This window comes from Sinocyclocheilus anshuiensis, unplaced genomic scaffold (genome assembly GCF_001515605.1).
Source record: "Sinocyclocheilus anshuiensis isolate Anshui unplaced genomic scaffold, SAMN03320099.WGS_v1.1 scaffold1067, whole genome shotgun sequence".
NCBI lineage: Eukaryota > Metazoa > Chordata > Actinopteri > Cypriniformes > Cyprinidae > Sinocyclocheilus > Sinocyclocheilus anshuiensis.
In genome coordinates this window covers 464237-479507 of record NW_015547739.1, presented here as the reverse complement: position 1 = coordinate 479507, position 15271 = coordinate 464237, and the positions used below count along the sequence as shown (strand labels likewise).

At 35.9% G+C, this 15271-nt stretch overlaps 1 protein-coding gene across 1 annotated transcript in view; it reads left to right on the top strand.

Annotated features, from left to right (window-relative positions):
• The window catches only part of LOC107704463 (uncharacterized protein F23F12.8-like), a 6211-nt gene extending 5489 nt beyond the window's left edge, over positions 1–722 (top strand). Inside the window, exons 4-5 of the mRNA XM_016507390.1 lie at positions 310–469; positions 610–722. Coding sequence (XP_016362876.1) covers positions 310–469; positions 610–722 — 273 coding nt within the window. The remainder of the gene's footprint in view (positions 1–309; positions 470–609) is intronic.
• The last annotated feature ends 14549 nt before the right edge of the window (positions 723–15271 follow it).

Here is a 15271-nt window from a genome sequence, read left to right as displayed (position 1 = left end):
CTCAACTCTACAATGAGACTCCATTGATGTGCTTGAGCTGTTAGATGGACATTTATGTTCTTAGCAGATGTTTTATCATCCAAACTATTTTCTAGAAAGTTCACAGAGTGTAAGTGGCAAATACTAGAATCTGTAGCTATGATGTGATTTAATGAATATGAGAAGAATGAAGCTGATGCTGTGAAAGTGCTGGATTGAGGAGAGTTACTAAAGGTCAGTCGAGTCAACAAGAGCCGCACAAATCTGATGTTCCTGCAGGTTATTGGGTGAAGTGTGGAGCTGATGAGTTTTGATTTCTGTTTTCTGTAGAGTTTCCAGTCTCTCTCAGCACCTCCTGAATCTACAGACGTAAATGATGATCTCTTCAGTTCTCTCGTCTCTTCTGATGCTCTGAGAGAATCTGTTCATCAGCTGAGAGACAAACTGGAGGATTTCTGCAAAGAGGAGCTCAAGAAGATCTCAGACAGAGGTAAAGTCCTGGAGATTCATCTGCTCTCAGAAACCAGTCCATCATCATCTCATATTATGGAGAACATCATATTAGAAATGTCTTAGGAATGGATGCAGGATCATGAGAATCACACTGTTCATGTCTGTTGATTTCCACAGTCACATTCACCAACATTGTTCCCAGAACCAGGAACCACTTCCTACAATGTAAGTCAGTAAGAAAACAAGCAGAAAAACTCACTGTGTGTTCATGTTCTTCCTGTAGAAGCTGAAAGAAGAGTTTTATAACTGATGATGTAAATGATGATTTGCACAGATATCTGCTCATCTGGGGCCAGATTCATGAAAATCTTCTTAAGATAAAGTTTTTTTTTACATTTTCATGAGTACAATTCTTAAATATATATATTTTAAAGTCCTCAAATATGTTTTATAACAACATCTTATTTTATTCTTAAGAAAAACATGACCTGACGTCGTTTTTTCCTGGAGTCTCACTGATGCAAAGCATTTCAAGGATTGTTTTTTGCGCTGCCTGCAGATATCGTAATAATAATAATAATAAGCATGCACAATATTTTTGTCACGACAAGCTGGACGGACTTGTGGCTTCACATTTTTAATTCGTCGTGTTCTTGAAAAGTCACTTTTTTTGTTCAAAGTCTTTTTATTGATATTTTACATAATATAACAACAATTTACAAAAAAGGATGAAAAAAAAACCAAATTATGTGTCATTATTATACATTATATTATGCACACTCAATCTATTCTATAAAATATTATTATTATTATATATGGGCCATTCTACAGAATTGGTGCAAACTGCCCTCCCACACCCAAAAAACACATTTAAAAAGCATTTAAGTATTCAAATCTTAGATGTTTACTAAGATCCTTCTATTATCTATTGAAACCCATAATAATATTTAAAATATCAGTAAGTTTAATATATATAAAATCATCCTTTATTAGGTACTTTCAATTGGGAGGTGGCTGTCCCGGACCCTAACCCCTAAGTTTCAACTTATGAAAATGATATTGAAATAATTTTTGTTTTTAAAAATATTATTTTGATTCTTTTAAAAAGTGCGAAAAAAATATTTATTTTATATTTTCTTTGTAAATTATGAAACTTTATGCAAAAAAATGTGTCCAGCATTTTCATGTCACTACCGAAACAATGCATGTTTTAGTCTGAGACTGAAATTAACTACACCCCTACTTGTATGATCAGGAAATATTTATGTGTGTGTCTCTCTCTCTCTCATAGCTACAGGGTGAGTAGATAGGCCCCATCATTTTGAGGTAAATGTGCTCAAAATCTGGAGTTATTTCATATCATTTAATTTTTATGTGTGTACATAAAAATTAAATGTACATAAAAATTCCCAAATTCAGAACTGTGCTAGCTAACCAATATATTTATTTTATATTTTCTTTGTAAATTATGAAACTTTATGTTAAAAAATCTGTGCCGCATTTTCCATATCACTAAAGAAACAGTGCATGTTTTAGTCCATTGGTTGAGACTGAAGTGAACTACACCCCTACATTTATGATCAGGACATATTTATGTGTCACTCTCTCTCTCATAGCTACAGGGTGAGTAGATAGGCCCCATCATTTTGAGGTAAATGTGCTCAAAATCTGGAGTTATTTCATATCATTTAATTTTTATGTGTGTACATAAAAATTAAATGTACATAAAAATTCCCAAATTCAGAACTGTGCTAGCTAACCATGTGCTGATTAGCATCTTTGAGATTGTTTCAAAAGTATCTAAAATTGTCACTTCCGAAACTTTTGGTGGAGTTTCGGTAGTGACGTCTTTGGTTTTTTAGGTGTTATCCAATAAGATTGTCACTACCGAAACAGTCACGAACGAAACATGTCATAATTGTTTCGGTAGTGACAAAAGGGAACACAAGGCAACCCAGTTGTGTTCCTCTGCGGCCAGATTAAACCTTGTTGTAGCCTATATATGCTCTATTCATTCTTTTTTAGATACCTCGCACTTTTCTGCTCAATTTTAAACAAATTAAGTGCAGTCCACTGCTGCACACGTGCCAAAATATCGATACAGGGCCAGCAGTATCGATACTCGTATCGTCAAATCTCTGTGACGATACATCGTCGTATCGATATTTTGAACACAGCACTAGCAGATAGGTCCCATCATTTAGAGATAAATGTGTTCAAAAGTCTGAAAAATCTGTGTGCGACTCTAAGGAACTTCACTACCGAAAACCTTTTTTTCTGCAATTAAGCACACTTTTTTGGGAGTTATTCCATATTTAATTTTTATGCGTGTACAACTGTTCAAAACTGTGCTGGCTAACCATGTGCTGATTAGCATCTTTGAGATAGGTTCAAAAGCATCTAAAATTGTCACTACCGAAACAGTCACATGTCATCACTGTTTCGGTAGTGACAAAAGGGAATACATAATCCTCATATTTGGGGGAAATAAACAAAATTTTAGTTCAGTTATGCACATTTTTTGTATTTTTATATGTTTTAGTAGTGTTTTAGTATGCAAGTTAAAATTCTGTAATGTGATGTGGTCACTACCAAAGCATTACTGTCACTACTGAAAATGGTATGTTTTGTCAAAAATAAAGTATACTGAATTATCAACTAAGATGTTATGATAGTGTTTGGTTTAATATATATTCTTATATATATTCTTATTCTATATATAAAACTAATGAATAATTAACTTTGAAATCAGTATGATCAACTTCAGTCAGCCACAATCAGCAGAGGCGGTGGGCTAGAGTGAGCAGAGGCGGTGGGCTAGAGTGAGCTGAGGCGGTGGGCTAGAGTGAGCTGAGGCGGTGGGCTAGAGGGAGCAGAGGCGGTGGGCTCGGGGGAGCAAGACTGCTCTCCCTGTGAAGTCCATCAGCAGTAGAATAGGAGTGTTTGTGGATCACAGTGCAGGAACTCTGTCCTTCTACAGCGTCTCTGACACAATGAGCCTCATCCACACAGTCCAGACCACATTCACTCAGACGCTCTATCCTGGGTTTTTTGTTTATAATGGATCAGTGAAACTGTGTTGATGAATCAGAATAGACTGACGAGAGATTCTACCCATAATGCTTTGAGCTGCATGATGAATCAGGAACAGTGAGATGTTATAGAGTCTCTTCTTTTCTCTTCATGACATTAATACTGCAGCTGAACTTCTGTCAGTGAAATAACACGTCAGAATAAATGTGTAATAAATCCTCATGTAAGATTTACAGATTTTCTCAAATACATAGCAAATAATTATGTAAAGCATGCACAAAGAAAAAAGAAAAATACAAACTTTTTTGTCAAATTTGTTGCTTTTTTTATATACTAAACTTTTTTAAAATGTTCTTTTTTTTGCCATTTTCTCAATGCTTCAGCCTGCTGTTCATACCATTTATGAAGTTTTTAAACATCAGAACTAAAATAATGTTTTGATAATAAAGTAGGAGTTATATGCATATGTCTCTCTCTCTCTCTCTTCAGAGGAAGTGTGCAATTACAGCTCTCTCACTCTTTGCAAACATTAACCGCCTCTGAAGCATAAAACAGTGTGTGAGTCAAACGTTGATTTCCTGTTCGCTCTCATACACACACTTCAGTTCCCGATGGCTCGTGTAAAGTCTCAGCGGAGGCCCGATCGGGGATTCGCTCGCTCTTCCAGGTCCTGAACTTTCCTGAGGAACCTTTCCAAAGTCATCAGAAACTCCCAAAAATCAGCCCAGGAAACGCAAACGAGGTTCCGATGTTCTCTCTGTCTGTTGTTCAGGTGTAATTATTCTCAGAGCGACTGTGTGTTTCAGAGTCACCGTGAATCCAGAGCCGTAATGGATGTTTATCATTGCTTTCCTGTTCCTGTTCAGTCCAAAACACAAACATGAGCAAACAAACACACACAACACAATCTCACACACACAAAATAGCCATTGCTTGCTCTGACCGGTTCACTGATTTAACAGGATAAAAGAAACCATCAAACATTTGGAGCCTTGAGAACTAGTCTAACTAGTAGTTTGCCAAGAGATAACCAGCCTTCCTTTTTTCGGGTCAAATTAGACCAATCTACATTTTTTTTGAGCCCGGTCTCATGAAAATGCGTATAAATAGTACGCCAAATAAAAACGAAAACTCGTGGTATTGATACACAAAAATGGACTTTGGCGTGCATATGATACGCATGTGTTTGGCGTGCATATAATACGCAGTTTTCACGTGCATATGATACAAAATTTGTTGGCGTGCATATGATACGCAGTTTTCGCATACATATGATACGCATCTACCCCACAACCCTAAACCTACCCATCGCGTAGCATATACACGCCAAAGTCCATTTTTGCATATCAATACCACGAGTTTTCGTTTTTATTTGGCGTACTATTTATACGCACTTTCATGAGATCGGGTTGTTTTTTTTATGTAATGAACTTCTAAGACTAGTCTAAGTAGTTTATGCAACCGGCCGAGTGCACAAAGTGATAGTCTCTAAATTGCATAAAGGACACATTAACCCTATAAATCCTGCTGTATCATATTTAATATATTAATTTCCTCTAAATGATCAACATGATCAAACTCTGCTGTTAAACTCGTTTCACACTCGATCTTCTGCATGTCTTCTGTCTCTGATTGAGACTTTAGAGTTTTTTATCCAGTCGAAGCTCTTTTAGTGTAATTGTAGAAACGTCCAGCTTCAGCTGGAGCTTCTCGTGTCAAATCTTGACTGATTTTGATCAAGTAAGCGTCAGAATAACTGCAGTAATATCTCCAGATGAACACTTACTGGACTGAAGCAGCTCAGCTTTACTTGATTCTCCATCAATCATGTTTTAGAGTCTCAAATCTGATCCTCAGGATCTTTTGAGGAGCGTTTGTTTCCAGAAGCTTTACTTTCACTGTTCCTCAGCGTAGGAATGATCTTCACAAGCCTCCAGAACATCTCACATCTTCTGAGGAGCCTTTATTTCTTCAGCTCTCAATCACTGCATTATATGTTTGGATCATTTCAATCTCATCTTACTGAGACCGATTACTGCAGATATAGAGCCACGACTGATATTTAGATCATTTTATGTCAGTATCTGCTCTACTGTTATAAAGATCTCACTGATTTACATTACAAGCAGCAGAATTTCATCTTATAAATATCAGCATCTGCAGCAAATTGCATGTTTTTACTCAGTTTGAGTCTCTGAATAACATTGAGCTGTTTTCATATTCTCACTCTATGAGACTATATGAGCCATAAAAGCCTGATAGAGCAAATATGATACAAAACATTAAACAGTAAACTTTTTTAGATTTTCTTTGGTTCATTAAAATCAATTACTTACTCATTTTTCAGGCTTTACAGGGTTAATTTAAAAAAAATATATACATTTTTTACATTGTATTAGCTTGTGTAAAACAGCACAGTACTACTGTTTCTTACTGTCACCCTTCAGGTTTCAGGTTTGTAGAAATGCTCAGATGTGTGTGTGTGTGTGTGTGTGTGTGTGTGTGTGTGTGTGTGTGTGTAACGTTGCCAGATGTTCTACACACTGAGCCGTCGACTTTAATTGCTATTGTGTGTTAAAGTTGCATCAAAGAATAAAGCATTAAACCAGAACAAAGGTTTTTCTGCACGTGTCTGTTAAAGTTGCATCAAAGAATAAAGCATTAAACCAGAACAAAGGTTTTTCTGCACATGTGTTTTTTGATGTCATTAACGAGCTCTTATGACTGATTGATTAATATTCCTCTTCACTGCTCTTATGGCTTTTTATTTGTGAATGTAAAGGATTCGTTCTCTTCTGTGAGTTAATTCCTGGCGACAATCTGTTAAACAGCATCTGAATTCATGACTGAGTGTAGGCTACCTCCTTAACTTATAAAACTTACAAATAAATACCTTATTAAAGTTTTTAAATTATTGAACTTAATATTTTAAGTCAAAAATCTGTTTATCCAACTTTACATAATTTAGGTTTTTAAATGATTGCACTTAATAATTTAAGTCAATAATCAGTTCATCCTACTTTATTTAAATAAAATGTTTTTATATTATTGAACTTAATTTAAGTCAATCTGTTTATCCAACTTCATTTAAAATCTTTCAAATTATTTAAATAATTTAACTTAATTTAAGAGTCAATCTGTTTATCAAACTTTATATAAATAATCAAATTTTTAAAAAAACTTTTAAACTTAATTTTATGAGTCAGTCATCTGTTTATCCAGCTTTATTTAAATAATTTAAAAGTTTTTAAATGATTGAACTTAATTTAAGTCAACAATCCATATGTCGATCTTTATTAAATTAAAGGGATAGTTCACCCATTATTATGGATGGATGCGCTTTATTGGACTTCTTTTGGACTGTTGAACAGAAACACCCATTCACTGCCATTATAAAGCTTGGAAGAGCCTGGACGTTTTTTAATGCAACTCTGATTGTATTCGTCTGAATGAAAAACTCCAAAAATACATGACTTGAAAACCTGAGTCCAACTATCCAACAAACCACTCGAAAGCACAACCAGCTCAAACTACCTGACAGTTCAGCCAGTTCATCTAGACAACACACAAACCAGCAATCCCAACACACATCACGCGTAAATAGAAAGCTTCAGGAGTTTTCACAAGTGTTGTTTAGTTTTGTGTGTCGCATGAATCATGAATCAGGTGGTCTAATGCTGGTCTCTATATGGTCTGAAAGTGGTAGAGAAACATACCCAACATTTACCAAACCATCTACACAAGGACAAACGACACAGACCGAGCTGCTTTAACACAGGAGAAAACTGAACACATTAACTCGTGTGTGTGTGTGTGTGTGTGTGTGTGTTTGTGTGTGTGTGTGTGTGTGTGTGTTTGCACTTCTCGTAACTCTGGGATGGTTGCTATGGGAGCAGCTTATCTCCAAACCAGATCCATTTCATATGTCCCTCCCTCCCACACACACACACACACACACACACACACACACACACACACACACACACACACACACACACACACACACCTGGCCCAGCTGAACAGCTGCACAGAACATCCTTAAAGACAGAGTAACACTGTGAGTGTGTGTTTGTCTGAGATGTGTTGAAACTTGATACATAATAACTCCTCTGTCTACACTATATAGACAAAACTATCGGGATCCTTCTCTTTATTACTGAACTCGGGTGTTTCAATCAGACCCACTTCCAAAGGTGTGTAAAATCCAGCACTAATAATTTACAAACACTGGTGAAAAAATGAGTCGTTCTGAAGAGCTCAGTGAATTCAAGTGAGCGACTGTGAAAGGACGCCACCTTTGCAGTAAGTCAGTTTGTGAAATTTCATCCCTGCCAGGTATTCCACGCTCAACTGTAAGTGGTATTATTGGAAAGTGGAAGCATTTAGGAACAGCAGAAAGTCCACGTGAAGTCACAGAGCAGAGTCAACGAGTATGTAAAAGTCGCCACACTCTAATGATTCCAGCGCTGAAGAGCTTCATTAATATCAGCATAAAAACTGAATGGGTTTCCATGGCCGAGCAGCTGCATGAAGACTCACATCAGCAGCACAAAGCCAATCGTGTGGGATGGAGTGTGTAAATCACACAGATACTGGACTCTGGAGCAGTGGAAACCTGCTCTGTGGAGTGACCGATCACACAGTCTGACGGGTGAGTCTGGGTTTGGTGGATATCAGGAGAACATTACCTGCCTGACTGCATTGTGCCGAATATAAAGTCTGGTGGAGGAGGGATGATGGTATGGAGCTGTTTTTCGGGGGGCTGGTGAAGGGAAATCTTCATGCTTCAGCATACCAAGAGACTTTGGACAATGCTGTGCTTCCAACTTTGTGGGATCAGTTTGGGGAAAGGCCTTTCTATTCCAGCATGAAGCAAGGTCCAGAAAGATACAGCTGGATGAGTCTGCTGTAAAAGAACTCAAAATCCTGACCTCTAACCCCATCAAACATCTTTGGGATGAACAGGAATGGAGATTGTGCATCTGTTTAATTTACAAATAAACCTTACAAATAATTACCTTATTAAAATTTTTAAATTATTGAACTTAATATTTTGAGTCAAAAATCTGTTTATCCAACTTTACATAATTTAGGTTTTTAAATGATTGCACTTAATTTAAGTCAATAATCAGTTCATCCTACTTCATTTAAATAAAATGTTTTTATATTATTGAACTTAAGAATTTAAGTCAATTATCTGTTTATCCAACTTAATTTAAAAACTTTTAAATTATTTAAATAATTGAACTTAATTTAAGAGCCAATAATCTGTTTATCAAACTTTATATAAATAATTCAATTTTTTTTTAAATAATAAAATAAAATAATTTACAAGTTTTTAAATGATTGAACTTACTTTAAGTCAACAGTTCACTGCCATTATTTGCCATTAACCTCAACCCCATCAAACATCTTTGGGTTGAACAGGAACGGAGATTGTGAGCCAAACCTTCTCGTCCAACATCAGTGTCTGACCTCACAAATGCTCTACTGGATGAATGGGCAAAACTTTCCACAGAAACGCTTCAAAATCTCGTGTAAAATCTTCCCAGAAGAGTGGAAGCTGTTACACTGTAGATGCAAAGCGGTGACCAACTCCATATTCATGTCTATGTATTTAGAAGATCTATCTATCTATCTATCTATCTATCTATCTATCTATCTATCTATCTATCTATCTATCTGTCTGTCTGTCTGTCTGTCTGTCTATCGGTCTGTCTGTCTGTCTGTCTGTCTTTCTGTCTGTCTGTCTATATGTCGGTCTGTCTGTATGTCTGTCTGTCTGTCTATCTATCTATCTATCGGTCTGTCTGTCTGTCTATCTCTCTGTCTGTCTGTCATCTATCATCTCTGTCTGTCTGTCTATCGGTCTGTCTGTCTGTCTATCGAAGTAATCACAGTTTCTGCCACATGATCATCCTACTATTCCTCCAGTAAATGATGCTAAATGAATAGAGTCTCTGTCAGTGTATTTGTCTGATGCCACAGTTTTACTAATAATAAAAACAATAACTAGAGGAACTGTGATATTTTGGCACACACGCGCACACACACTTTGGGTTTCCATGTTTTATAGGTTCATTTAATAGGCGTACTAGTTTTTCTACTGTACAAACTGTATTTCTATCCCCTTACACTAACCCTACACCTAAACCTACCCCTCACAGAAAACGTTCTGCTATTTTAGATTTTCAAAACACTCCATTCTGTGTGATTTATAAGCTTGTTTCCTCATGGGGACCAAAAAATGTCCCCACAAGGTCAAAATTTACTGGTATTACTATCCTTGTGGGGACATTTGGTCCTCATAACATAGGGAATACCAGTACACACACACACACACGCACAGTCTTGTGTTTAAGTGCTGATGGAAACAACTGGCTATGAGATATTTGATTACCAGCAACAACTGGAGATTGTGTGTGTGTGTGTGTGTGTGTGTGTGTGTGTGTGTGTGTGTGTGTGTGAGGCATGTTCTCATGTGTGAAAGAGTGCATGGAGATGAGTTTGTTTATGTTGTGTGTGTTACAGACATGAAACACTCCTGTAATGTCATGGTGTGGTTGTTGTGTGTCTATCTTCACTCTCACATGTTCTGGAGCATCTTGAGGGACAGATGTAGATCCTCCAGCCTCACGTCGAGCTCTGTTTCCATGAGGTGGTGAAGTGATGACTGGACATTTTCCCACACAGCTGTGACTTCACAGGAAACTGGAGGCAGAACGGACTGAGACGTCTGTGAGTCAAACAGGATCTCCTGAGAAAAACACAGACAGAGAGAGAGGTTTGACTGCATATGGAGTCATGTTCTCATCGAGCCGTGTGACGTCACAACCGAGGGGAAACCAACAGGAGGATGGAGGAAAACACCGGAGATGCTCGCAGATAATTGTTTCCTGTCAAACGAACATTTAAAACTCAATATAGATATATTTTACAATACCAGTCAAAAATTTGGAATAATTAAGATTTTTTAAATGTTTCTTAAAGAAGTCTCTTCTGCTCATCAAGGCTGCATTTATTTGATCAAAAATACAGTAAAAATGTGAAAAGTTATTATAATTTTAGGAGTCTCAATAACAGCTTTTGTATATGGAAAGGTGGTTGTTGGACTAAATATTTTAGGAAGCTTGAGTGAAATTTATATTCGTACATGGGAGGAGCGACAGCCTTTGTGTGTGTCTGTGTGTGTGAGAGTGAGAGAGTGTGAGTGAGTGAGTGTGTGTGTGTGTGTAACTCTATAGGGCCGTTGACATCCAGCAGATTATCACTGGATCACAGTAATTAATCCTTTTACCACATCTAACATTAATCTAATTACTCACATCATGGAGTAAGTTCAAAGATACAAACATGATTCTGATGTTACAGGACCTGGAGGAGAACACTGGCCATAAAGATCACTCACTGGTCTTGCAATATGTTTGCTGAGAACAGGGGCGGACTTACCCATTAGGCAAAGGTAGGCGACCGCCTTCGGCCCCCAAAAGCCAAGGGCCCCCTAAAATGCTTTTCATATACGAGATACGCATAAAGCGCGGACATGCGGACGATTGTTGTTTACAGTGTTTATTACCACAACAACTGTCTGCATGTCTGTGTTGAACGTGTTTCTTGTGTATCCTGGTTTAAGGAAATGAAAATATCATGCATCTGAAGACTGAAGCTGTAATTAAATATTGAGCAACAGTGCGTATTATGCATATTATGCATATTGTTTATTGTTTTAAATGCAGCTTACTCATTTATTATAAGGACCTTACTTTTTTGGTTGATATAATACTTAGATGTGTAAATGTATAATTTCCTTTTCCTTTTTTTCAGTTTGATTTAAATTTGTAGTTAAAATAACTAAAATTAAATGTATTTTAAAGTTTAGAATTAGATAGCCTTTGGAGAGTGTATGAGCGCAGGCACACAGGCTACGCTGGTAACTCATCATTGGACTTTCCTCATCAATATAGGTTATATTTTTTTCCACACTTTTCTCATTCTCTCTAATTCAAGTTTTTAATTTTTTTCCACACTTTGCTCATTCTCTCTAATTCAAGTTTTTATATGAATGAATCTCTGAAGGGAACCGACTGTCTTCAGAAAAGTTTCGATGGTATTTTCATTTTATCTGATAAAGTAGCTTTTATGAGCACAGCGCTGCTTTGTTTGCATCCGTTACCGGGGAAACCGCTATATTTCTGACGTTCCAAAAGTGCCTCCTGCTGGCAGAGAATGAATTTGCATTTTCAATCAGCACGTCTGCAGTGTTCGTTCAGACCAATGCAAAAATCTACCCACTTAACCCTGTTTTAATTAATTTTCAATTTATATTTCTGACTCATCCATTTTCTTAAAAAAACAATGGTTTAAAGACTCAATTGTGAGTGTGCAAATGTATAGGGTCCCATTCCTATATTTTGCCTGGGGCCCTCAATTCACTAAATCCGCCCCTCGCTGAGAAAACAACACAAACCTCAAAACAAGCGTGACAATACTAAATTCAAAAATACTTTGTGATTAAAAAATGTGATTCACACACACACACACACTCACACACTCTCTCTCTGTCGGGCTCTTAATGCAGACAGCAGTTCTGTTGGACAGACACAACACTGGCGTCACACGGCGACCTTCACTGATCAGAGCAGCAAGAGCTGGACAGCTGAAGGGCGCCTCCATCATGATGAGGGTCAGTCTGGAGCCGCACACACACACACACGCACAGACACACACACACACACACACACACTCACATTCACTCACACACACGCTTCACACCGTCACAGGCTGCTAGGGCCTTACTATGCTGTTGCTACTTTTCTTGTGTTTGCCAGGAAATAAAAAAGGGCTTGTTTTATTTCCAACAAAAATGTCTTGCAAACACATCACAACATAATTAGGATCTCAGAACTTGTAAGTAGGAACTTCCCAGGAGAACCTGAAGAATTTTGTGATCTTCTACAGGACTGATCATTACAGGGCACAGACAAACACATCACTCCACACATCTACATACGGGGAACTCCTGACACACACACACACACACACACACACACACACACACACACGCTGACGTGTGTTTGATCTGCTGTCGATGTGTTGCCTCAGGCTCGGGCTCCAGATGTTGCTCCATCATTTGATGTGAGATGTTTGAATGTTTCACATTCTCCGGCTCTGACTGCAGCTCTCAGGACTACATGCTCATTAATGCTGTTCCTGGCACTGAGACACAGGAGATCTGCTTCCGAGCGCGTGCAGAGGCCACACGCAGATTCCTCAAACCCAAACCCTGCTCTTGGTGAACAAACACACACAAACATACACACCATTTACAGAAATGTTTTAAATAAAAATGCTAATGCAGTTTCATGGCCAGTAATTAAAAAAAAATAACAATAAAATAAAATTACGAAAAATAAAAATATAAAATTGTTTAAATATATAAAAAAATATTCCCCCACAATATTAATAATAATTAAAATTTTAAATGTAAATTTAAAATAAACTTAAAATGTATTATTAATGTATTAATTAAATAAATATAATTACAAATATTTAAATAATATATAATATTATATTACATAATATTTTAAATATAATAGTATGCACAATATGTACATTATGTACAGTAAAATATACAATTTTATATATATAACAATATATATATATATATATATATATATATATATATACACACACACATATGTATATATATACATATGTAATATAATATAATATTAATATAATATTTTCTGCATTATTTTATATAGTTATACATTATAGAATATATAAATAATATAATTTAAAAAATATTATATCCATGTTTACCCATACAACTAAACTGGCACATACTACAGGCTGTGTTGAGAGGTTAAACTATTATTTTTCATTTGTTTGTTCGCACAGTATGCAATTTTGACTGAAATCACTGAATGCATTTGTCAAAATGAGTGGTATAAAAGAACGAGATACTGCATCCCATAAGAACTGCTGTGATCTTATCAGACTTAAGGTTTTTACACAAAACAAGTTATTTATGAGCTTTATTTTGCCACTCACTAAATTAAACATGTAATATAATGAGGTCATATTATGTGACAATAATTAATCACATTGTTGCATACTTTTTAATATAAGGCACATAAGTACACTAGTTCTTCATTCTGAGCAGAGCCTTCTTTAATTAAATAAAACTGATGATAATTACAAAAAAATGAATTTAACGGTAAAAGACTGTAAAAATGCTACAGTAAAAACCTGTTAAATGGTTAACGGTAAATTTCCATACTATATATGGTTTTACGGTATTTAACTGTAAATTTAAGTTAAAACCGTAAAACCTAAAAAAAAATGTACGGTAAAATTCCGGCAACCACAGCTGCTGTTGTTTTACCGTAAATTTTACGGATTTTTTTTACAGTGTGTGTTTATTCCTTTAGGAGCCATTTTCCCCTTTCAGGACGTCTCTATAAGCAGTTTTTGTCAGATTTTGCTGATATCTGTGAATATATTTCAGCGATTTCATCCCCACAGTATTGCAGCCAGCGTGAGTAAAGACGGCCGAGAGACAATCACAAAGTCATTACACAAGCGTTAAAAACACAGCTAAAAAATGAAGAGAGCCAAATGAAATCTCCTTCAGCCAATGTTTGAAACATCCCGAGAAAGAGTCACTTCAGAGGAATGTGTGTTTATTCATGAATCCTCAGAGGAAGCGGATATGTGTGAAGTTACAATAATCAAACACATTAATAACTTTTTTTTATTTATCCATCCATCCATCAGGAGTTAAAGCAGAGTCTCAAATCAACTCGTAAGACAAAAGCAGAGCGTGCCAAGAATGAATACGACCCCCCCAGCGCTCGTTTGTGAGTGTTTAATGAGTCTCTGCTGATTAATACACACCCACACGACCCTATAAAACCATTACACCGTGATTCAGGTCACATCAGGGACTGAAATCACTCTTCTGCTCTTCATCAAACTTCAGGACTCCATTATGAACTGTTCGGGGCAGAAGTTTTCATTTTTGGCTTACTCTGCATATCAACAGTTTCCATTCAATGACAGTTCATTTCTGACAATAGAGTGCCTATGTCTGTCAAACTCTAAAAAAGGCATGATCAGGGAGCAAAGGAAGGATCTCACAAGTAAGAAGTACTAAATAACTTTACATGACGAGATGGAAAACTTGCAATAATCATGCAAAGCACACATATATCGTCAGTAAACATGAGTTTCATAATTTAGTTTATATTCTCCACTATTCTCCTCTGTTGAGGAGACAGATGTGAAAAGATCTTCACATTAAAATATCACTAATACAAATGTGCACTGCGAGAGACACACATAGAAACAATGAAAATAAGTCCACTGTCACAACTAAAAAACAACAACGTCATTAAAAATAATTATATATATGAAATATATCATTATATTTTTTAAAATTATTTTTTAAATTTGTATTATAATATTAATCACATGTAATAAAATATGTATATTAAAAAATCTAATAAAATATATAATTACTTAGAAATGTGTATTTATAATGGGAAGAATATATATTTATGTTTTTAATTATAATAGTAATATTTAAAATATAATATTTTTAAACTTTTGTAATTAAATATCACTAAATATATAAATAAAATGTATCATTACACACACATATATATCTACAGTATATATATATATAATTAGTTTGAAAATATTATGTTGAATTATATAGATAAATATTTATACTGTATATAAATTAACAATATATAAGAATTCTATATGTGTGTGTGTGTGTGTGTGAGTGAGTGAGTGTGTG